This window comes from Urocitellus parryii, chromosome 11 (assembly GCF_045843805.1).
Source record: "Urocitellus parryii isolate mUroPar1 chromosome 11, mUroPar1.hap1, whole genome shotgun sequence".
In the NCBI taxonomy this organism is placed as follows: Eukaryota; Metazoa; Chordata; class Mammalia; order Rodentia; family Sciuridae; genus Urocitellus; species Urocitellus parryii.
In genome coordinates this window covers 111,517,029-111,542,300 of record NC_135541.1, presented here as the reverse complement: position 1 = coordinate 111,542,300, position 25,272 = coordinate 111,517,029, and the positions used below count along the sequence as shown (strand labels likewise).

The 25,272-nt window shown below is 46.2% G+C and overlaps 1 protein-coding gene and 1 non-coding gene across 4 annotated transcripts in view; one reads left to right on the top strand and one right to left on the bottom strand.

The window, feature by feature from the left end:
* Positions 1–2,743: 2,743 nt before the first annotated feature.
* Positions 2,744–25,272, bottom strand: part of Phgdh (phosphoglycerate dehydrogenase) — a 49,136-nt gene continuing 26,607 nt past the window's right edge. For all 3 annotated transcript variants that reach the window (XM_026413705.2, XM_077791234.1, XM_026413704.2), the window contains 10 exons: positions 25,053–25,118; positions 23,777–23,831; positions 23,585–23,683; positions 13,724–13,856; positions 13,085–13,233; positions 11,706–11,858; positions 7,825–7,957; positions 6,510–6,640; positions 3,856–4,096; positions 2,744–3,042 (listed from right to left, as the gene is read on the bottom strand). In XM_026413705.2, coding sequence (XP_026269490.2) covers positions 2,888–3,042; positions 3,856–4,096; positions 6,510–6,640; positions 7,825–7,957; positions 11,706–11,858; positions 13,085–13,233; positions 13,724–13,856; positions 23,585–23,683; positions 23,777–23,831; positions 25,053–25,118 — 1,315 coding nt within the window. In that variant the 3' untranslated portion in view covers positions 2,744–2,887. The remainder of the gene's footprint in view (positions 3,043–3,855; positions 4,097–6,509; positions 6,641–7,824; positions 7,958–11,705; positions 11,859–13,084; positions 13,234–13,723; positions 13,857–23,584; positions 23,684–23,776; positions 23,832–25,052; positions 25,119–25,272) is intronic.
* On the top strand, positions 17,187–17,293 carry LOC113200322 (U6 spliceosomal RNA). Its single transcript, XR_003303037.2, has one exon. It is a non-coding gene; the product is annotated as a U6 spliceosomal RNA (small nuclear RNA).

Below are 25,272 nucleotides of genomic sequence, written 5' to 3'. Positions count from 1 at the left end.
ACGGCCCTTCCTAAGATCTCTGAAGTAGTGTCCATCTTCAAGGGAGAAAAGTCCATGTTACCTGAGTTCTGAGACGGACAAAATTTAGCCTGACCTTCCATCCAGGCTGGGGCTCTCTGTAGGTTGTCGGTGTTTGGAAAGGCCTCCCTAGTTCTTAGCAACAGGACTTCCCCATTACTCAGTGCTAGGGCCAGGTCTGCCTCCACTAGGGATCATTTGAACACAACCAAAAATGATCTTAAGAATATTTAGGAACCAGAATATCAGGGCACTGGCCCCTCAGGGCACAGAATATCAGTGAACACTGCCTTGGTACACCAGATGAATATCAGCCTTGGATCACATGCAGGGCACTCAGGATGGCCTTGGTCATCACTGTTGGTCACCACCATTGTACCACACATATCTTTGGTCCCCCTCCACTCACCTTTCTAACCATTTCTTATACTGAGCCCTAAGCCTTCTTCCAACAATTCTAGGATCCATTTCATTAAAACTGGCACCTGCTGGGTGTGGTGGCATACACTTGTAATCCCAGCTACTCTAGAAACTCAGGAAAGAGGATCACAAGTTCAAGGTCAGCCTGGGCAACTTAGACCCTGTCTAAAAATAAAATAAAAATATGTCTGAGTTTTATTTCATGAGTTTCCCATTGTCCTGTCACCATGTGCACCCAAAGGTCTGCTGATACCAGGCAGACAAAAGAACTTGCCTGTGTGGGCAAAGCATCACTCAGGAGTGACCTACAGCAGGATGTACAAGAGGATGGAGTATTAGACTAGAATGCTCATCTCAAATGAAAATGCTCAAATGTTACATGTAGACAGATGTGAAGAATGGGCCCAATCCAGTGTCCATGAGGCAACTTCAGGTCTCTAAGGGGACGCACTGTGCACACACATAGCTATTTCTGAATCTCAGAGCCTCAGGAGTCAGTTATTTTGAAACCAGTTCCCTTGTGTCCTTCCAGCATTTGCTCTAACTCCATTATTGAATGTCTGGAAACTTATGCTTTCCAGCCAACATATACAAGAGTGAAACTCCATTTTAAAGTTAGGTGGTACAGAGATGCCACAAACCAGAGTAACACAAAAGAGTTAATGGCATCCTCCATGTAGCACCAGCTGCATTTCAAAATTAATCCTGGTGCTTGGCATAGGGCTCCACAGTAGGGTGTTTGCCCAACATGCATAAGGCCCTGGGTTCCATTCTAGCATGGTGCACAGAGGGGATAAATCAATGTCTTTTAAACGTAGGAGAGGTTATGTGAACAGCCAGGTGATGCAATGAAATTGCCCATGCACTCTTGTGTGAATCATGATCCAGAAGACATTGTGAGATGCTCAAGTCATTTGGAGTTCTAGAATAGTCCTGACCACCTTAGTGTGCACTGTGGTTTATCTAGGGATTTTCAGCAAGGAGACTAAGGGGTTGAAAATTTAGCTCAATTTAACTGAATGATGATCTTGACCGTCTTAGCCTGTGTTTCCAGTCATCAGTGAGAGTGTGTGACCTTGACAGACGCCATGTGAAGCACAGATATTTTTCCAATAGGAGGAAGTGGGTTGTCTGATGGTAGGACACCCAGTGTCTAGATGGGCCAGATGCCATCACCATGAGGGCCTGTGGAAGGCTCTTTGGTCTGTGGGGTTCCATGTAAGATTGAGACCTGCTCGTCTACTGTCAGGAAGGCATAGGAATGAAGAAACCAATGTTTACCATGTGTCCCAGGCACCCACATCCTACTTCTTAACCCATCAATCTGTCACTGCAGCTTTGAAAGCCTTGTTATTCCTCCTACAGATAAAGAAACAGGCTTGGGAGAATTAACACTGTGTTCCAGGTCAAGGAACTGCACAGAGCTGACCTTCTGTTCTTGTGTGGGCCCATCACTTCAAGGTTTGCTACATGAAGGCCACAGTGTACATTCCAAGCTCACTGAAGATGCCAGCAGAGCCTTTGTGGTTGGTATTCAATCCTGTGGAACTAAGGAGGCTAAAGTGGTGAATTTGCTTCCTTTGAACCCAGGCAGGTGCCCAGTGCCAGGCCTTCTCAGCAGGCAGCCTGGGAATGAACTACTGGGGCAGAAAAGCTCTCAAGAGGAAAAATTTTGCATGAAGAAGCCCATACTTTTCATGAAAATCACTTTTTTTAAAAAAAACTATTCCAGGTTTGCTTTGTGAGCTTCCCAAATATCCACATGCCCCCAAACCTTTACACACGCTTTGTTCCCCTTGTGGAATTCTTCCAAACACCTGCCCTGAGACACCAACATCCTCCAAAGTGCTTTCTTCTTGGGACTCAAGGTCATCTCCCACACAACTGCATAGGTCCAGTGAACTGCAGGCTGTGCCCCTCCCACCAGAAGATTTCTATGGGGGGTTTGATTTCTCTTAAAGCAAAGCTGGGTTAGGAACTAATCCAGTTCCTAGCACATAGTGCGACATTTGTTTGATGAATTTTATTCATTAATGTGCACAGATATTTCCAGAAGGAAGGAATCTGAAATACCATAGGAATCTGAAATATCCTGAGCTTTGTTCCTGTGGAAACACCTTTGAATAACTTTAAATAGGAGAGGGATATATTCAGAATACCACAGTAATACATTTGTCCACTGCAAACTTCTTCCACACCTGCTACCCTTTGGCAGCCCAAACCAATCCCTATAGCTAGCCACGGATGCCCTCTGGTGGCTCTTAAGAATAACAACACCAAAAAGATACATGGAGAACTTGGGGGAGGCTCTTTATTAGATGCTACATTGCAGGGGTCAGAGGATTGCAGCCATGTCAGCCCTAGGAATGTGGATCTCCCTTCCTAATGGTTCACAGTGAGTAGTTTTCTTTAGAGACGCCTCAGAGGCCAGAACCAGGGAGCCCCAGGGTTAGAAGTAGAACTGGAAAGCCTCAGACACATGCTGCTTCCACGGTTCCAGGCTGGGCAACAGGGAGGAGATGCCCATGACATGCCAGGTCTCCCCATCAGATACCATCGAGGTCTGGTAGGACAGCAGCTGCACACCTGCCTCCGCCAGGAGGCCTAGAAGTAAAAGAAACCCTTGTTGGCATAGAGCGTTGGGGAAAGTGAGGAACTGGGAGCAGTCAGAAGCCAGGCTTCTATGATCAAAGTTGCAATGGGAGGATGCTGGTCTCAGTACTGAGGAGCCTAGATGGAAGGAGCAACAGAACATCTGCCCAGCCTCCCTTGATTATTTCGGAGATTCTTCAGGCACACTCTGACCATCAGGCATATGAGCAAAGAACTATATAGCTCTTGACTTGCTGTTTGCCAGGCCAACAGCAAGGGAGAAAAACAGGGAAAGTTCCTCTGGGCAGTTGGCAAGAATGATGAAATTAGAAACCCCTGGACATGCTCAAAACCCCAGGAGTACAGGCCCCAGGAGACTGGGGTAGGTCTAAGATGCCCCAAGTATAGGACAGGATGCCCAGATAGGTTTTGCTGTGGCTAGGCTGGTCACCAGGGCTTATAGGCACGAAGGAAATCTCTACTCAATGGCTCTGAACTCATGGGACATGGCTCTGCAGGCAGGTGCAAGCAGGGTGCTTAATATGGCAATCTTGGGACTCATGGCCAGGATGGAGATGGGCATTCTGGTCCCAACCCTGCCACACTGCTCTGAGGCTTAGATAAAGCATTTTCTCTCTCTGAACTTGGTATCTGCCCTAACTGTTCTATAAATTGGCAAGACAGATCCTCTGTATGGTAGAGAGCCAGACATTCCCTAATGCATGGAGAAGGATCAAAAGAAGATCTGCAGGGCCCAATCACAGGGCAGACCTCACCTCTGCCTTAAGAACCCTGGCCAACCCCACCACCCAAATCCCTCCTCACCAATCATGGTAGGCAGCATTGCAGGGTTGGAGGGCTGAGCTCGGAACATGAGCAGGGGCAGGCCCCGGCGGAGAGGCACTTCTGGTTTGAAGACTGAGCCATTGAGCACCTGCAGCACAGGTGTGGTGCCCTGGACGGAGCCCACAGCCTGATACGGAGCACCAGCCAGGGTTACGGTCAGGAGGCATTCTCCGCTGCTGCCCTGCTCCCCAGCTGCAGCTGGGCTGTGGGAGGTGGTGACCTGCAGAGAGAATGCAAGGAGGCACAATTACTTTTCCTGATTGCATCATGCCCAACATTTCTCTTTCAATCTAATCACCCATTTGCAGGGCTCTAGCCTGGCCAAAAGGCTCAGCAATTCAGGGGTAGGGGCAAATAGGGGTAAAGCTTGTGCCCCTGAGCATTAGCTTCCTAGAACAGTTAATGACCACTCCAAAGGAAGGGCAAAGAGATTAACCAGGTGCAGGGTTTTAGTAGAGGGGTGGGAATTGGGGAGAGGGAGGAAGGCAGGGCTGTGGGGACCCAGCTGACCCAGGATGACTCTCCTGCTCTGACTCCTTCATTCCTGGGGTATAGAAGTGGAGGGAAGAAGCCAGGAGGGATCACAGAAGCTCTACTCCCTGCCAGCTCCCACCAGCTGAGAAACAGACTTTGATCTGAAAAGAGAAGCAGAGGGGAAGATGCCAAAGGGAAGTTGTGAGAAGCAGCAAACGATGCCTGCTCCAAGAATTTGCAAGCTAATCAAGAAATGGGTGCTATCCAATAACCTCAAAACAAACAAAACAAACCTATGAGTAAATCTAACCAAGAAGACAAAAGACCTCTATGACAAAAAAAATATAGAACACTGAAGAAGAAAAAAGGTAAAGACCTCAAAAGATGGAAAAACTTCCCATGTTCATGGATAGGCAGAATTAATATAGAAAAAATGGCCATTCTACGGAAAGCAATATACAGATTCACTGCAATCCCCATCAAAACACCAATAACATTTTTTATAGAACTAGCAGGGGAAAAAAAGTCTTAAAAAGTCATTTGGAAGAATAAAAGACCCAGAATAGTCAAAGCAATTCTAAGCCAAAAAAGCAATGCTGTAGGCATCATAATACCTGATTTCAAATTATACTACAGAGCTATATTAACAAAAACTGCATGGGATTGGCATAAAACAGAACAACGGTACAGAATAAAAAACCCAGAGACAAACCCACACATCTGATGTTTGACAAAGGTACCAAAAGCATACACTGAAGAAAAGACAGACTTTTTAACAAATTGGTTAGGACACCTGGTTATCTATATGTAGAAAAACGAAACTAGACCCTTATCTCTCACCCTGCACAAAAACCAACTCTAAGTGGATCAAAGACCTCAGTATTAGACAAGAAACTATGCAACTCCTAGAAGAGAATATAGGGTCAATACTCCAGCTTTTAAGCACTAGCAATGACTTTCTCAATAGGACCCCTAAAGCTCAGGAAATAATGCCAAGAACTAATAAATGGGATGGCATCAAATTAAAAAGCTTCTATACAGCCAAGAAAATAAGTAGGGATGTGAAGAGAGAATCTACAGAATAGGAGAAAATATTTGCTAGGTACTCTTCTGACAGAGGATTATTATCTAGAGTAAAGAACTCAAACAACTTTAAACTCCAAAAATATCAAATAACCTAATTAATTAATGGGCAAACAAATTAAACAGACATTTCTCAAAAGAAAAACAAATGGCCAATAAATATATGAAAAAACATATTCATCATTAATAATCGAGGAAATGCAAATCAAAACTACACCAGATTTCATCTCATACCAGTAAGAATGGTAGTCATCAAGAATACAAATAATAAATGCTGAAGAAGATGTGAAGAAAAAGGAACACTTTTACACAGCTGGTTGGATTATAAATTAGTGCAATCATTACGGAAATCAGTATGCAGGTCCCTCAAAAGACTAGGCATGAAACCACCATATGACCCTGATATATACCACTCCTTGGTATTTATCCTAAAGAATTACTTACTACAGTGATACACCCATACCCATGTTAATAGCAGCACAATTCACAATAGCCAAACTATAGAGCCAGCCTAGGTGTCCAACAATGGAGGAATGGATTAAGAAAAACATGGTATGTATACACAGTGGAGTTTTATTCAGCCACAAACAAAATTAGCAGGAAAATGAATGGAATTAGAGACCATTATGTTAAGCAAAGTAAGTCAAACTCATAAGGTCAAGGGGCATGTTTTCTTTCATATGCAGAAGCTAGAGGAGAAAAAGGAAAAGAAAGGTGTGAGCAGATATCATGAACATGGGGAGATCAGTAAAGGAAAGGGACCAGGGTTGGGAGGGATGACAAGAGGAGGTTAGTGCCGGGGAATGATATTGGTCAAATTATATTGTTCTACTGTGTGCATTCACAAATATATAACAACAAATCCATTATACACAGCTGTACTGCACCAATACAAAAAAAAAAAAAAAAGTGGGAGAAAAAAAAAAAAACAACAATGGGTGCTATGGTATAAGGTGCACCGGATAGGTCAGGGTGAAGGCAGCACTTCCACCCCATGAGTTCAGTTGTGAGTAAGTTCTAGAAAGGTGGGGTCCAAGAGCAGTGCTGGCAGGGAATGTGGAGAGAGGGGGACGCACATTGAGGCCGGCCTCTTTCACCAGCAGCTTGGCGTTCACCAAGTTCACATCCGCCTGCTTGGAAGCTTCTTTCAGGAGGCCGACAATGACTGCAGGGCTTAGGCAGGTCCCAGCATTCTTCAGAGATGTTCCTAGGGACAGAGAAAAGCCACGCTAAGTCCTTGTTCGATAAGCATCACAGGAGGGAGCAGGAGGCCACAACAGGACCTTGAACTACAACAGGATCCTCGTTGCCCAACGAGGACCCCAAATGCAGCCTGCACTAGATAGTTCTGCCTCTCCTGCAGAGATCACTCAGAGCCAGCAAGGGAGACATACCTGGGTCCGAGCCAGGAAACCAGGACTTTGGCCGGTCTGAGAAACTCCTCTCCAAAATACAGCCCAACTCCACTGGCCACCCTGGCCTGCCTATGGGTCTCCCAGGGGACTTGGAAAACTCCCGACTCCTACATAATTTGGCACTCAGACCCTCACAGGCCTCAAGAAATGAGCAGAAAGGGGCAACTTTGTTTCCTCTGGAGTCTGGGTGGGGATCCCCTGGCTGTCTTTCCCTGGTGTTTTTGCCAATGCTCTGGGTCTAACTCCCCCCACTCCATAATTTCTCCTTCAGTGTCAGGTGCCCAACAGTTTGTGAGGGAAAACCACCCTTTGCAGCGTCAAGGGAATTGGAGCCCTTCCTGGCCACTCAACCATATCTGTACAGCAGTGGAGCTGCTAGAAAGCCAGCCAGAGCCTGGGGGTGGACAGACTGACAGCAGTGTTCTCATTTCCTCTCCACAGCTCAGCAAACACCCCGCCCAGGACTCTCAGACTGCACAAGAGCCCACCTTGGTGAGTCACACCACACAAAATATCCCCATCGCCTCAGGAGGCACAACCACCTGGACTCCCACTTCACTGTGGAAAAAAAAAAAAATCAAGGCTCAAAGGAAGGAGTCACCCAGCAGATAAGCAACAGGTCAAAACCAGAACCAAATGGTACTGTTGCTTAATCTGGGACTCCTTATACTGGGTCCCACATTTTCTCTTGCATTAAATCATCTCTGTGGAGGTCTCTCTTGTACCCCAAACATTTTCTGTCCTAAAATTACTACATAAACTTAATTTATCAAAATTAAATCTATTTTCCCAATGAATTTTGGTACTGCCCACCCTTCTCCCCTACCCTTGATACTAAGTGACCTGTACTGAGAGGAGGGCCCAAGTCACCTGAGTCTCCCATCACCTCTGAGGCCAGCGGCAGATACACCCAATAGGGATGGGTCTGTGCCACTCCATACCCATGCTTCTCCAACACCCCTAGATCCTGACTCACCCTGTGTTACCACCTGAATGGTCCCTTTGGGGGAGCCGGCCCAGGCTCGCATCAGCGTCCCTAGAGCTTCTGCCAGACCAATCCAAGGCTTTGTGTGCGGAGAGAAGGCACTGGTAAGAGCCTGTGCATTTATCTGCAGAGAAAGGGGGTACGGGGGAAGTCACCAAGAGGCAGGTCAGGCACTCCTGCCCGACTCTGAGACAAAATCGAGATTCTGTTGACTAGAGCCAGCTCTGCAGGGAGAAGAGGCGTAGGGCCATCCATGTTTGGATGGCTGGTAGGTGACAACTTCCATCAGCCACCAACTAGAAGACAATGACTTAACCCTATCGGTGAGGAGAGCTGGAGAACTAGAAATGGAAACAAAAGGCTAAGACCCCACACAACGGACAGAGCAGGAAAAGAGGCCCCTCTGTCTTCACCGAGTAGTTGGCCCTGTCCCTCTCCAGGGGAGACTTGTTTGTCCGATTCTGGGGAAGGATCTGGGCAGCACAATAAAGGTGGATTTTTGACATAAAACATATGGAATGGTCTGGGATTGTGGCTCAGTGGCAGAGCGGTTGCCTTGCACGTGTGAGGCCCTGGGTTCAATCCTCAGCACCACATAAAAATAAATAAATAAAATAAAGGTATTGTGTCCAACTACACCTAAAAAATTATTAAACAAAATATATGGAGTCACAGATGACTTGAAAGTAGAATGGTGGTTCTCTCTGGAATGGCATATTTCTGATTTGTCTTCCATTTAAAAATTTTCTATCTTGATTTTTCTTTAAAATGTCTATTTTGTCACTAAATACCATGATAAATTATCCCAATCTACAAAGCTAGATTCATATTGTTGTGAGATCCTATCATGCTTTGAAAATTAGTGTGTGTCAAGTGCACACTGCACAGTTGCGGGAGCCAGCCACAGAGTTCCAAATTGAGGGTCAGCCAGGTTGGGTCCCCAGCAGGGGCCTGATAACAAAGCCAGTTTGTTCTTGGATGAAATTTCTATTCCATTTAGTGGTTTAAGGTGCTGAAGTTATGAGTTAGATAATTGCCACTTTTATGGAGGCAACCCGTGAAGAGAACCATCTGAGAAGGATTTTATGAGAAACGTGGAGTTTGATGCAAATTGAATAGGCAGCTACAAGATGTGAAGAGATGAAAACATGACGGTTCTATCTCTGTTTTCATAAAGATGACACTGGAAGAGTAGCCAAGCACAGTGGTGCACACCTGCAATCCCAGTGACTCAGGATGCTGAAGCAGGAGGATGGCAAGTTCAAGGTCAGTCTTGGCAACTTAGTGAGACCTATTGGGGTAGCTCAATGGTAGAGTGATTCTGGGTCCCATTCCTAGTACACACACACACACATACGCACACAATATATCATTAGAAGAGTGTGACAGTCTCAGGTTTGAAAGTGACACTGGAGACCCATCTGGGTGGGAGGCAACCTGGTATGAGGGCTCTCTGCTAGAGGACTTTTCTTTATCCTCTCTGCAGAGACACAGGAAGAGCAATGGGTGAGAAAGTGGAACCAGAGACTGAGCAGCTCCTGAAGAGGGCCAGAAAACTATGCAACAGTCGGGCCAGGAGCCCATGGCTGGAACAGGAACTGGATGCCACCAAGAAGCCCCCCAAAACAGACACCATGCCTCATTCCTCTGTCCTCTATGTGGGGCCCACGCAGCCCAGCCCTGGGAAGGTGCTCATTGCAGATCTATGAAATAACAGGACAGTCCTCAATCTCTAGAGAACAAGCAGGACACCAGGGAAAAGACAGATGTCCCTGGACTCCAACCTGACCCTAGCATTCATCTCTGCTAAGATGAGGACAGACTGAACTGGAGATGATACAGTGAAGAATTAGGGAGAAAATACCTCCTATGCAACAAAAATGTCTCTTTCCAAATGCCTAAATTGCTGAGGCTGGATTTGAACTTGTGATCCTCCTGTCTTAGTCTCCTGAGCTAAGCCACTACGCCTGGCTACAAATGCCTTCTTAAAACTAATCAGCCACTTTGGGTGGCTGATGTTTAACTAGGTTTTCACTGCTAGGTTTAGATGGAGACATTGTGTGGTTCCATTTGGTGGAGATAAGGGAGTCCCAGGGAGGAAAAGCCATGGAATGTCCCCACTACCTACTGACAAGGTGAGTATCTCACACAGGCTGCAACGGGGAGGGCAGACAAGTGCTTTATGAAAGATCTAAGAGGGTCAGGCCTCACCCAGATTGCCTGGCAAGGGACATGGGCCCATGCCTCAGCCTGTGTCCCAATCAGGGTCACCTGGGAAGAATGAACCTGCTCAGAAACCTAGTAGGTAGGTAAGAAGGTGGGTAAGTGTGCTCCAGCCTGAGCAGCCAATACAATATGGGAGGAGATGGAACACGGGCAGGTCTAGTGTCTTAGTTGACCCCCATGCTGTGTCCACCACAGGCTTTCCAGCCTCCACCATCACAGCTGTAATTACTGACCTAAGAATCCCTCCTGATTTCCACAGAATAAATGGGCAGGAGGTTTGCCAGATGGCAAAATTAGGTACCCTAATTCTCTCAGGACATAGAGGGCTGGGTGGCTTAGCGAGCCTGGCTACCTAGAAAAGAGGGTGCCCTTCCTAAGTCCTCACCAGCAAAGATCACCAGGCTGAGGGTCAACCAGGAAGGCCAGGAACCCCTCACTCCCACCCACCCATACTAAGTCTCATCCACTGCCTTTTTCCAAGTTTTGTTATATGCTCTGGGCCCACCTATATAAGCTGCAGAGAAACTTAAGTCAGGTTTTTTTGGTCCTCAGGGAACTTCAGATTTATTAAAAGTAAAGACACAAGCTGGATGCTGTGGTGCATGCCTGTATTCCAGTGATTCGGGAGGCTAAGGAGGAGGATCACATGTTCACGGTCAGATTCAGCAACTTAGTGACATCCTCAGCAATTTAGGAAGACCCTGTCCCCAAATAAAAAATAAAAGAGACTGGGGACATAGCTCAGTGGTCAAGCATCCCTGGGTTCAATCCCCAGTATCCGCCCCACCAAAAATTAATTAACAAACAAACAAACATAAACCCACAAACATATAAATTTGTGAAGCTTTAGAACAAAAGAGAATGTAATTAATGAAAGAATTGAGGTGGTGCTGGAAAGGCCAAGCAGGTTTGGGCGAAGGAGAGGTGAGCCCCTTGAAGGAGCTATGCTTTCCTCATTCAAGCGAGTCCTCCAAGGGCTATGGCAGTATTTGGTGCTCACCAGAACTGAAGGAATATCCAGACACACTTGCTATGAGCCAGGAGAGGCTTGGGGGAGAAACGTATGCCAGGAAGGGCCCGACTGAGCGAAGAAGTGGGGATGTTGTACCACTATTTGGGGAAATCAAGGGGCCAGCTGGCAGGGAGGGTTCCTACTGGTAGCTGAGGAGAGCAGTTGTCACAGCAGGGTGAGACTCTGGTCCTGGGCACGATGCAGAGTGCTCTGGGGAGTTTACAGGGTGCCAGCTCCCCACAGGGATTTTCTGGGCAGGCTCCCCCTCCCATCCCTCACCACCCACTGCGTACAGCTGTTACCCTAACAACACTGGTGTTCCCAAGGCATGTGGAGAACAAAGGCTCTTTCTCTGGAGGCTGAGCCCTGGGAAGGGCCACAATCTGCAGCAGGGCTACAATATAACAGCACTAACTGAGCTCCCTGCTCCAAGGTCTCAACTCTCAAGGTTGCAGATAGGCAGCTCCTGCCCACCCTGTCCCGATGAGAGCAGACTCAAGTGAATTCCCTCCTCTGCAGCTCCCAGGGACGAATCTGTTCACCCTCACCCCAACCCTGCTGTCACCCCCACCATGACTCTCTCCGGGTCTCCTCCCTCTGCCTCCAGGCCCCAGCCCCATGCAGTGATACTTACAACCCCTGTGAGAGACTTCCCCTTCACCATGTCCACAAACTGGACAGCGATCTCCTCCCCACAGCGGCTCTGGGCCTCCTTGGTGCTGGCACCCAGGTGGGGGCAGCTGATGACGTTCTCATGGTCCACCAAGGCTCGGTCCCGTGGTGGCTCCTGCTCAGAAAGAGATGCCTCTAGATTGGCCGCAATGGACTGACCCTAACCCTTGGGGCTGCTCCTGGGCACAAGGGAAGCTGTAGGAGAGGAAGGCAGGGGCTGCACCACCTTCTACTTGTTTTGTCAGTGGCCCTTGGATTCTTTACCAGCTTCCCCATGAATGTTACATCATAGCAGAGTGGGCAGGGCAGAAACTGTGGATTCCAATCTCCCTTCCACCACTTCCCACCCAGGTGCCTTGGGGGAAAATCCTCCATCTCTATGCCTCAGTTTCCTTATCCATGAAATGGTTGAACACTATCTAGATCACATTGTTGTGGGGATTGAACACTAGAGGCTCTGATATTCCCAACCAGTGGAAGCAATCATTCTATTGTTGCTGGGTTTTTCTCTGTAACTCACCCCTACCTGGTATCCTTATAGCATTTAACCGTCTGTGTGTTTTGCAGGGCTCGTAGCACAATGCCCTGCTCTTCACAGGTACCTTACACACGTAAGAGCATTGGTACTCACCAGGACAGGCTGCCCACTGGTACCATCCCAACCACTCACTCCTGTGCCCCTTCCACCCCTTCTAATCATTGAGCAGAATACTGCCCTTGGGAAAGTGACTTAGGGTTCTTCTTTTCTGGGCACTCTCCCTAGGGATCTGTTGTTTCCAGCCACCTAATAGCAGCTGGAACAAAGACATTGAAGACATCAGAGGTGCTACATTAAAGAGGATGGCCATACGAAGAGGGCCGCCTCCTCCATGGAGCCCACAATAGAGAGATGGATGGCCAGGAGTACAAATCCAAATGCACTGTGCACTCAAGGGTAGGAATAGTCAGTGAGTGCTACAGGGACTCAGAGAGGGTCAGTGATTTGCCAAAGCCACACAGCTAGTAACCTGTACACCACAAATGCCTATTCCAAAGTATAAAAGGGCTGGAGATGTAGTTCAGTGGTAGAGTGACACGAGGTTCAGTACCTAGTACCAAAACAAAATAAAACCAAACAACAAAAAACTAACATTGTGTTCTGCAGAAGACAGAATGGCTGCTCCTTAGCAAGTTCCTCAAACCAGACAGGTGTATTCTTGGTGACACAGTTTCTCTCATTTACCATTAATGCCAGACACTCTGTGCTAGACTTCCTGAAAAATGCTGGGCTCTCTCTCTGGCCCTGTCCTCTCGGCTCCTTGTCTCCCTTCCTCCCCTGAGACCTGGATTGCAAGCACTTACTTCTGTAAACACGTCCAGTGCGGCTCCCGCACACTGACCAGACTGCAGGGCCCGGAGCAGGGCACCTTCATCCACAATCCCTCCTCGAGCACAGTTCACCACACGCACACCCTTCTTGCACTGGGCGAAGGTACTGTCATTCAGCAAGCCTGGAAGAAAGAGAGGACCCTGCCTGCTGTGACGTTGCTGGGTCTCATGTGAGGCACAACTGCAGAGGCCTTGGCTTCCCTGAAGCAGCTCTTTCCCCAGAGGCCTCTCTTCCTGCTGGAAAGCTCCCTCTGTCTTCTCATCTCTTCCTAGACGTGGAATCCCTGTCCTTGACCCAGTTTAGAAATATTCTAGGAGTTCTTGAGCTACTGGTGCTCCAAGTGCGTGTAAGAATCAGAAAGGGAAATCCACACAGGTCACTAGTTGCTCATACAATCAGCTTACCCAGACACCTGTACATTTCCAGCTACCTCACCCCTCCTTCATCTCATCAGGAGCAGCTGACAAATGCTCTGCATAACCATGTTCTGCAGGACCTGGTGGGCCCCTTCCCAAACCGGCTCAGCAGCATCTGCAGAAGGCCCAGACTGAAGGTCCACTCTCTCTGGTCTGTGGCTTCTGTGGCCAACCCATAAGATAGAGGCACGCTACCTGTCGTGGAGGGTAGGAGAGGTGTGTGAACAGTGATGAAATCGCAGAGAGGCCAGATCTCCTCCAGGGGCAGCTGCTGGACACCGAAGGAAGCTGAGACTTCTGGAGAAATGATGGGATCGTACCCTACAGTCTGATCAGAAGTGAGAGAGATGAAGGAAGCGTCATTATCAAATCTGGATACTGACATTATTAATAACAGCTACCATTTATTGAGCATTTGCTGCATACAAAACATCCTCCAGTTTAATTCCGACGACAACTCAACGAGCCTGATGCTACTTTAGCACCATGGGAAGCAGGACTGTGCAGCTAGGAGGGGGCACAGCCAGAGAAAAGCTCCAACTGCAAGCAGTTACTAGAGCATTCCAGGTGTGGCTGAGCAAGGTGGAGCTTGGAAACCCTGAAACAGGGACCCTAAGTGAGGGACCACGATCACGTGGGGAGCAATGAGGTCATCACAGGGTATACCAGGCAAGGAAAGGGTGGCTGCAGATGGAAGGCATACAGGTCCAGGAAACAGACAGATGCACTTAGGATTCAGACAGGGAGGAAGAAGTGAGGGAGGAGGGCATCACTGGTGCAGACAGGATCAGGAATGACACCAAGATATGTCACTGGGAACATGGTTGAAATATCAGAGCCGACAGCAGCAGAGAAAAAACAATACCTTTCTTTGAAATTTCTATTAGTAGGGCTTTATGGCACAATTTGTATCACTTGGCATATAAGACAACACGGAGGTATAAATGACTAATGGCAAGTTCTTTAATAGGGCAGGTTTGATTGGGATGGGGAGCAAGGACATCTGGGGGAGGAAAGTTTGAGACTTAAAAGCACCAGGGATAGGGAAGCCTGAGACAACCATGGTCTAGGCTGGCCAGGGAAGATGTGGAACCCCCCAAAGAGGATCCTACCTGGGGCCACTGAAATGGAACATGGACTCCCAGGAAGTAGGGGCAGGTAGGAAATTCAGGTGTCAACTACAGCAGCCTCATGAAATTGGCACCAGGTCATAAGATGTCAGTGGTGGGACAATGGAAAGCTCAGATAGGAAAAGGGGCACATGCTCTTGGCTAAATATTTTTATTAAGCAAATATTTTTATTAAGCTCTCACTGGGGTTTTTACCTACCTCATTCCTGATGGGCTAGGGCCTATTATTTCCCCTTTTACAAGGGAGAAAATGAGGCAGAGAGGTGACAGCTGATGCAGAGCACAAGCCAGGCATTCTGACTCCAGAAGCCTGCCCTCCTTGTGTAAGTGGCTGGAAGCTGGGCAAACAGAAGAGGTGGGCAAAGGGCACAGGTCAACACGAGGACTTGGGGAGGGGTGACAGGAGCCCAGTGTCTGTAATGGGAGATAGCAGCAAGGTTCCCATCAGCACAGGGAACCCAGAGAAGGCACTCTCCCTGAATCTGAGCCACCAGAGGGCTATACCCTGTGTGAGAAAGCAAAGGTGAAGCCAGGTGAAAACGTGTCTCCTGCATCTTGGGTGCCCAACATGCCAGTCTCAGAAAGGGTCATGCTTTCAAGGTTACCAAGCCAGTGCAAGCAGCCAGGCAGAGTCAGCAACCAGGTTTCAAGTTCTACCTCTCACAACAGCAAAGATCTATCCATTTTCTGCTTGATCTACCCAAGAGGCCTTTCCAGGGCTCCCTCCAGGAGCTCAGACCCTGTCTGCAATACCAACTGGGGGAAAAGAGGTGGAGGAGCCATAAGAGTCTGAAAGGCATCCACATCCAAGAAGGCAGGGCGACGACATGCCAGGGTAGGCCTGCAGCACCCCAGGGATGTACCTGTAATCCAGAGCCCTGCCTCAGAGGCACCAATCACATATCAAAGCAAGTGTCAGGCCCCTCTGGACCCAGGTCCTCAATCCCAAATAAGAGTGGGTGAATGACTTCAGCCACCCCCTGCTTTAATACTCAATCCTTTAAAGTTTCTTGTAAAAAAAAAATTCCCCTTAACACTGAGAGGAGAATGTTCAGAGCTAATCTAGTATTAAAAAAACAGGAAAAAACAAAACAAACAAACAAAAAAAACAGCATAGTACTTGATCTCCCTGGGTGGAGGAATTAGGTCCCTCCTTTGCTCTTTTGAGTTCTCAACTAGATGTGTTTGTAGATTCCTTTTGGAATTAGGGGAACATAAGAATTATTTTACAATACAGTGGAAAAGAAGACTTTCATTTCCAATGCAGAACAGCTGGGGAAGAAAATAAAAATGCTCATGCATACGTCAAAGCCTTTGGATTCCACATTTCATTATTTGCCTTGTGGAATGAGCCGAGCAAAGCCACGCAGCCCCAACCCAACCACTGCTGTCCATTGGAGGCTGCTTCCTGGGGCCTACCAGGACCATGGCCACAGGGCACCAAGGGCTTACAAGTTCTGGACCCCCAATCAGATACTGCCGTTCCCTTTTATATGAAACCTACTCATTTCTGGTGCGGAGAAGGAAGTGTCCAGGGGAGGAGGGAGGGTCCCTGTCTTCACCCTGACAAGTCTTCTTTGTCTGCTGACACTGAACAATATCCCCATTCATCTCTAATCCAGATGTATTTTTTCCTTCATGTGGAGCCAGGAGAAGAAAAGGACAGCCTCACGGAAGGAGCTCACAGCACCCTATGGGCCTGTTCTGTTCTCAGGAGCCAAGGCTGGAGGAGGAAGGAACCTGCAGTCCTGGCCTGGCCCAGTGCCTCTGCTAAGCCAGCAGGTGTCTGAAGCTGCTGGGAGCAGCCTGGGAGAGGAGCAGATAAGCATCTTCCTAGTGGTTGGCAAGGCACCACTCAGTTTCTTTCTCACAGAGACAATATCTCATTTATTTGCAGATAAATAACTACGGGGAACAAATTTGGCTGAAAAAAAAAAAGCCTTGTTCTCATTTTTCCCATGAGATAACTAGAACAGAAAGTAGCTGAACTCAGTGAGGGTTCCTACACAAGAGAGAATAGCCTAGCATATGTTTGGGGAGTTGAAAAAATGACATCAGGTCCAGAAGTCACCTGCTTGCCCAGTGTCCTATCTATCCTGGAAAAGGTCCGATGTCCTACAGGATGCAAGTACATGCCTTTCAAAGATCATTCCCAGAGAGGATCCTTGGGGAGAAATAAGAAGGATTCCCCCACCTCAGTGGCAGCCCCAGCCCTAGCCCTAGCCCCAGCCCCAGCATAGACTCTTCATGTTAGAGCAACAGAGGAGCAAACCACCTCTTCTAAGCAGTTCTCCAGGGGTATTTCAGGACACTCTGGGAGGCTCTTCTTCTAGTTCTAGGGTGCTGCTGGCTCAGCACAGGATGGAGGAAAGAAAAAGCCTTCAAATTCAAGGGGCTCTAATGGAAAACTACAATGGTCACACTCCCTTCTATCCCATAGCCAAGTTCTTTAGCTTATCACTGGAACTCTTTCTATTGTTGCAAGGAAAAAAAAAAAAAACTTAAATTAAAAAAAAAAAAAAGGTTCAGTGCTCACTTAGGCAGCACATATACTAAAACTGGAACGATACAAAGCAGGTTAGTATGGCCCCTGCACAAAGATGACATGCAAATTCATGAAACATTCCATAGTTTGGGAATCCTTATATAGCATTCATGAGGTTATAAATGAGTGCATCCGCGATGGAGTAGTTATCTCAGAAGACTAGGACTGGAACTACCATATGACCCAGCTATTCCACTCCTTGGCATTTATCCAAAAGAATTAAAGTCAGTGTTCTGTAGCGATACACGCATGCCCATGTTTATAGCAGTGCAATTCTCAAGAGTCAAATTATGGAACCAGCCTAGGTGTCTGTCAATGGATGAATGGATAAGAAAATGAGGTATATATAATGGAATTTTATTCAGCCATAAAGAAGAACAATTGTGTCATAAGCAGGAAAATGAGGGAATTTGAGAGTACAATGTTAACTAAAATAAGCCAAACTTGGAAAGTTAAGGATTGTATGTTTTTTCTAATGTGGAATATACAGAGAGAAAAAAAAAAAAGGGAAGAAATGGGGGAGGGGGGAATCTCAGGAAAATAGAAGGGAGACCATTTCAATAAAATTGATCAAATTATGTTATGTGCATGTATGAGCCTACTATGGGCAATTATACTATACCAATTTAAAAAAAAACAAAAAGACATTAAAGGAAAAAATTACTAATAAAGCCAGGCACAGTGGTGCACATCTGTAATCCCCGCCACTTGGAGGCTGAGTCAGGAGGACCACAAGTTTGAGGTCAGTCTCAACCACTGAATGCAATCCTGTCTCAAAATAAAAAATTAGAATGGCTAGGGATGTCGCTGAGTGGTACAGCATCCCAGTTCAATCCCCAGTGCTGAGAAAAACAAAACAAACAACAACAACAACAACAAGAATCAGATCAGTTCAAAGCTGCTGAGATAAAGACCCAAAGTCCAATACCTACTGTCTCCTGGAGCCTCCTCTTTGCTCCTACCTGTGTCCCTAGGACATCCTTCTAGAACCTGAGGATCTGGGAAGTTCTAAAAGCAGCGCTTTAAGGCAGTAAGAATTCCAGGTACCAAGCTGAGATGAGAGCTGCCTATCCCAGAGAGTATCTGTCCTCTGAACAGCTGAGCACAGTGACATGGTACAGGAGCTACATTAAACGAGTAGAGATCACCAGTGAAGCCAGTGGTGGTCCTGGGCCAAGAGCACACGCAGAGTGAAGGAGACTGCTCCTCTGTCTAGTCCTATCACCTGGAGCTTATCAGATGACCTTGCTGGGACTCAGTTTTCTTATCCGTAAACCTGGGGTAATATGTTCAGGCGGTAGGCAGGGTGGTTGTGAGCAGAGTGACCCACACGGCAGACGTCAGTAAATATTAGCTGAGTCTGATGGCTCAGTAACAACTGGTGGCTCAGGTTCAAGGTCCATCCTTCTGGGCTAAAGTCAGCTTCATCCCAACACTGGCCACAAAGAAACTGTTTTTTTTTTTTTAATTTTTTTTTTTTATTGGTTGTTCACAACATTACAAAGCTCTTGACATCTCGATATATTTCATACATTAGAATCAAGTGAGTTATGAACTCCCATTTTTACCCCAAATACAGATTTTAAAATCACATCGGTTACACACCCACATTTTTACATACTGCCATATTAGTGGCTGTTGTATTCTGCTACCTTTCCTATCCTCTACTATCCCCCCTTCCCTCCCCTCCCATCTTCTCTCTCTACCCCATCTACTGTAATTCATTTCCCTCCATGTTTGGATGCTGATCCCTCCCTTTGGAAAACTTGGATAAGAAAGCACAAGGCTCAGTTCCAAACTGGCTTGGGTCTGTTAACACATTGTAGGGAACAGACTAGCACAAACTATCTGAGTCTTTATTCGGCAACACTATTGAGAAAAATGTCTAAGGAAGAGGAGTATTAAGTATAAGACCTTATGGCTCACACCACCAGCAGGCTGCAGGCCGATTAGTACAGAGTGTGTGGAATTACACCTCCCTTGCTCTGGAATCTGTACTTCTTTTAATGCTGCCACATCTTTTTTATCACATTAATCACACTGCTCTTTTGTCAACCAAAGCCATCCTCTCCCAAGGAAAGGTTTTCACAAACGCTTCTCCATGCAAAACTTGTCTAGTTGGGCCGGGGTTGTGGCTCAGCAGTAGAGTGCTCCCCTAGCATGTGCGGAGTACTGGGTTCAATCCTCAACACCACGCAAAAATAAATAAATAAAATAAAAGTATTGTGTCCAATTACAACTAAAAAATAAATATTTAAAAAAAAAAAACCTTGTCTAGTTGTTTTTCGGACACACAAAAAAGGAAATGGTTCTAGCTAAATTTCCTGGTAGGATGCCTAATTACGTGAGCTTTCTTATGTCTTTTAGGACCTGATTCTGCATTAAATTCTGATTCTGTATTAAATTCTTTCCTTGCTTCCTGTCATCCACAAATGACACATGGTCCAGGCTTTTAGGAGACAAAGTAGACCCCTATTCGTGGATAATCTTCCTCCAGATGGACAGTGTCAATTCTTCAACCTGTTACTAATCACTTTAACAGTGGAAGCACCACCAAGCTCAGGGGCTCTATCTTAGCCCCAAGAGATCATGAAAGAGACCTAAAGTCTACATTTGCAAACAATCTATCATCAAAGGTATGGCAAAAAAAAAAAAGGCAATTTATCCATACAATGGAATTCCACAGAAGAGTTTTAAAATGTGGTAAATCTAGCCAGTCTAAAACCTATAGTTTTATCACCTTCTTTCCATACTGGGAATTGAACCCAGCACAATCCACCATTGAGCCACATCCCCAGTCCTATTTATTTATTTTGAGACAGGGTCTCACTAAGTTGTCCAGATTGGCCTTGAACTTGTGATCTTCAATCTCCTAAATTGCTTGGGATTACAGAAATGCATCACTTCACCAGGCAAAACATTTTTATTTTAATACCACACACAATACTGTGTTCTCTACCAGCATAGATCCATAAAACTGTATGCATTTTATATCAATGCACAGAAAAAAAAATTTGTGCATTTAGGTAATACATGCCAAACAGACTAGGATTGGGAAACTAGATAAGGTTTTTTTTAAAAAAATCTATATCCTAATTTTCCTAAGAATGAATTCATTTATTATATGACTAAAATATATTACTTTCACCGATTATACCCCATCATTCTATATATGGGATATCCATAAAAAACCTAAACTGAACAATAAATGTAGTACTTATGGTTGCTTTGAACTAAATATTGTCTTTAAGTTCTGCTCTTGTGAGAAAAGTAATTGGTACACTTGAAAATAGATATATTAATACTTTTGAAAATATATGGATATTTCTAGATGTATTTATGAAAATTTGTGTGGGTACATAAATAGATATGTAAAGGCTATATATGCACTAGATTATGATTTCCAACATATTTTAATGCCCCTGTGTAGATTTCATTGAAATATCTGCAGAATTTAAAACTTTGGACTTACTGGTTTAAACAGTCCAGATAAATGATATTTTCCATGCTCTACCAGTTCCGTAATAGTTTCCAAAGAGAACAAGGCTAGTTTGAAACAGCCAGTGTTTAATAAACATCAATCATTGTTTCCTCTCTGGACACTCAGAAACTATCTTTTTCTTAATTTGTTAGAGAATCTTCCTTTCTTTATAAAGGCGTCTTGCTCTCCGTGACTGCTAGACAATGGATAGAAGTTTGGATGATGATATTGGGCTCTCTCTGCCCTAAAACAAAACTCATCAGGACACAGAAGTGTATTATTAGAGAACATGGCCAAGTTGAGCAGCCAAGAAAAAGAGGCCCATTTGGACCACTCACAAATGAACAGGGTCAGGCTGCTCTGGAGGGGCTGAGGTGGGAGGGGGACATTCCAGAAGTTTACAAAGAGTGTATTTCAAAATCAAGACAGCTGTGAGTGACCTTCCAGATACTCTGGGACAGAAGATTTCCCAGGGGAAGCATGTGCACTCTCAAGACCATCGTCGTGGGAATAAAACATTTGAGAAAATATGTTGTGGGTGATCTGCTGGAAACATAGGAAATGAAATCTGCAGGCTCCAGACATCTCTCTGAATAAACACGTGCCTGAGAGGTATCAATCATTTCCTGACGTTGACACTCAAGGTTCCAAATGCCCATGCGCCTCAAAAGCAGCTAGGGGTAAGCAGTTGGTAAGCAGATGAACAAGCTTCACTACCATTGCCACTATCAGGAAACAAAGTGGGGTTTACCGGCTGGACTCGGTCACCCTCATGATCTCCTTGAGGACGAATGTTCCTGAGCTAGAAGAGTCTGGTGGGTGGTGGTACGCCAGGAAGGGGAGAGGGAATTAGGGGCTGGCTGCTGGCATCTGTCTCCAAGTCACTGCATCATCAATGATACACTCATCTGGTTGGCTTCATGTGCTCTTAGTGCTCTTTAACCCCTGATGTTGTGGTTTGGATATGAGGTTCCCCCAATAAAAAGCTCATATTAAATCATGGAGCAATGTTCAGAGGTGAGAAGATTATACTATGAAGCTGTAAGTTAATCAGTGTACTAATCCATTTGATGGATTTGGAAGGACTACTGCACTGGGTGATAACTATTGGCAGGTGGCACATGGCTGGAGGAAGTAGGTCACAAGAGGCATGTCTTTAGGGTTCATGTTTGGTCCCTGAAGCGTCAATCTTTCTGATTCCTGACTGTCATAATCAGAGCAGCCTTCTTCCACCATGATGTTCTGCCTCACTGGGGCCCACAGCAACAGGATCTAACCATGAACTGAGCCTCTGAAACTAGGAGCACAACATCAACTTCTCCTCCTTTGAGTTGTTATTGTCAGGTATCTTGGTCACCGTGATGAAAATCCAACTACCATACCTGATCTTAGGTTTTAGAAGATCAGAATTCTCCATGGGCTATAGGTTGACCTTGATTCTCACAAAACATAACGGAGGAGAAAGTGTTGTTGATGGCTCATGGCATCCCTCTACCCCTGCACACAGAGCAAGGATGTGGTTTGTTTTCATGATCAAAAGATCCTGCTGGGCCATGCCCACCTTTCTCGGGGATCTAGAAAAATCTCTCTCCTTCCCGTTGCTGAGATTTATGAAAGAAATCTGACTTAAATAAATAGGGTGAAGAATGGAGGCAGGAAGCAGAGGAAGATATTCAATGTGGTATAATGGGATGCCCATATGGGTGCTAGGCTGCCATCCATTTCTGAGTTCTTAGGCAATGACTTACAAATCTGGAAATCAATATTGAGTTAAGGGTTGACCTATAACATCCCTTCTAGCTCTAAGAAGGTAGGAGGGTTAGAGATGAAGAGAAGAGGAGAGAACGGGAAAGTTCCAAAGCAGCTCTATGTAAACATGTTCTAGACCTACGATGGTCTGATTATTGTTAAGACAATTTTCCTTAATGTTTAACTAAAGGCTTCCTGGCTGCAGTTTGACCCATAACCCCTGTAACTCCTTCAACAACCATGGTGAACTTGGGGATGTCTGCTGGCACTCTTAGCCACCTCCATCTCTCCAGCCTGTCTGGGCAACACTGCAGGACCCTTCTCTCAATTGACTGGTCTCCCTGTTGGCATGGTCTGTTGGATTAGCCTGAGGGGATGTCACTACTGTTGATCACAGTTTTCCCTTGACCAGAAGCCTTCTGAGCTCCCAGAGTAGGAAATGGCCAGGCAGGATTTCTGAGACATCTTCTGGCCACTATGGGCTCTATAATTCTACCACAGTGTGCATACAAGCACCTTTAAATCTGCTTTTTTTTTTTTTTTAATACTGGAGATTGAACCCAGAGGTGTTTTACCATTGAGTTACACATCAGCCCTTTGTATTTTGAGAGAGGGTCTTGCTAAGTTGCTGAGGGTAGCCTCAAACTTGGGATAATCCTGCTTCAATGTCCAGAGTTACTGGGATTACAGGTATGTGCCACCAGGCTTAGTAGACAAAGCAGACCCCTATTCATGGACACCCCACACACTTTTTAATCTTTTCTGGAATATGAAGAGAAACAAAAAGTACAGGACAACTGTAGTACTAAAAATATTTGATGCTATTTTATAAAGTATTGCAGGAGAGAAGAGACAGCAAACCAGGAGTCCTCATAGCCAGACAGGACAGGATGGACAGAGAGCTAAAACCCTCTCCAGCTCACTGGGACTCAGGGCTATTGACTCACTGGAGAGCTGACGGTCCTTCATCAAGCTTTTGAGTTCATATGTCCTGGATAGCATGTCAGTGTTCCCTCCATCCCTGGCTCTCATGTGTAGTCAGGAGCTCTAAGGACCCATTTAAGACAAAGGCTCTGGCTTCTCCCAAGCTAAACTGTATCTTCCAAAATGTACAGAAAGCCCCATGTCCAAGGGGTCTGGCAACCTCTTACCTTCATCCCAAAGGACTGCATCCGGGTGGCCACCTCTCTCCCAATCCTGCCCAAGCCAAGAATTCCCAAGGTCTTTCCATTCAGCTCGATTCCCATGAACTGCAAAGGGCAAAAAGCAGAGAAGTTGATTCAATACTGAGTGTGGAGCTCGGGCACTGAGCCCCGGTCGGATGAGGCCAGGCCACTGCTCACCTTCTTCCGCTCCCACTTCCCATTCTTCATGGAAGCTGTCGCCTGGGGAATCTGCCTGCAAGGACAGAAACAGTTTCAGCAGGCCCACCAAGGCTCCCACCAACCCAGGAAGGAAGTACCAAGACAGACCTGCACAGCCTCCACCCTCCAATGGTCATTCTACTAGAAATAAGGGGACCCTTGGCAACTCTTGACTTAGGAATCCTGGGACCAGGAAACCTGGACCAGGATCTCACAGAGTTTCCCAGGCTGGCCTTGAACTTGTGATCCTTCTGCCTCAACCTCCCAAGTAACTGGGGTTATAGGAATATTCCATCATCTCTGGATGGGAAAAGGGTAAATTTTGGATCCTAGCAGGTTTCAAGCATGAGTAAAGAGACCTGGCTACCTGGACCCCTGGTTTAAGGATCCAAGAATCTTCAAAGGAACCTAGAACAGCTTCCTGTCTTGTTTATCGAGAGCTTTTTCCTTTCTGTTGATCATAGAAATTCATGAAATGCCTATTCAACAGAAGTGCATCATTTTTGCCAAATGAGTACCAAACACAATGGACACAATGGGACTCATGCACATTATGTGCCACATCCAATCCGATCACTGGACTGTCCCCTCTACTCAAGTGGTTCACACCCTCCAGGACCCCTGTTGGAAGAGTAAGAGATTTGAGCATTTGGATTTGGTTTTGTTATGAATCCACAGGTGGGCACAGGAATCTGGAGTAGGTGTGGATTCCATGCTATTACACTACGTATTTATCAGGGCAGTGACAGGTAAGCCCTGGGGGCTATGAGAATCAGCCAGGGCCCAGGTAGGGAAACCAAAGGGAGCTTCATGGATGAATTATGACATTTGAGATAAATTTTAAAATCTTGAGTTTAAACAAGCTAAAAAATAAGAAGCAGTACCTAGACAAAGGTGGTAGACGTTCCAGGCAGCAGGGTATGGAAAACATGCAAGGATTAGAGGTTAGAGAGTCACAGCCCATGAAGGTATAGAGAGAGGCAAATGAGTGAGAAGAAAGAGAAGGAAGATCACACTATGCACACTCTCTCAATGAGCTCTTTATCCACCCCTTCCCCATGAGCACTCACTAGCACCCTGAGCAGCCATACCCTCTGTGTGCTGAGAACAGGGGGACTGAGTAGAGGACTGATGGCCTCAGAAGTTCTCGGCAGTCTACAGGTTGCCAGGATGAAAAGTCATCTTAAGTTTCTCTCCATCAGTTTGCTTGACAAGTCACAACAATGACCTTCCTTCTGAGAAGCCAAATGCTTACCTGGCCAGGCACATGATCATCCCACAGGTGAGCTCTGCAGCACTGAGGCTGTTTCCATTGGGGGTGCTAAAACCCAAAGAAAAGAGGGGACATTAGTAGGCCCAGAATCAGCATTCCTCTGTCCCCACTCCAGACCCCTGTCCTGGATTCTCCCATGTACTCTTGCCCCAGGCCCACGACGGGCAGGAAGCTGCCTTGTCCGGGCCTACTGTTCCTATGC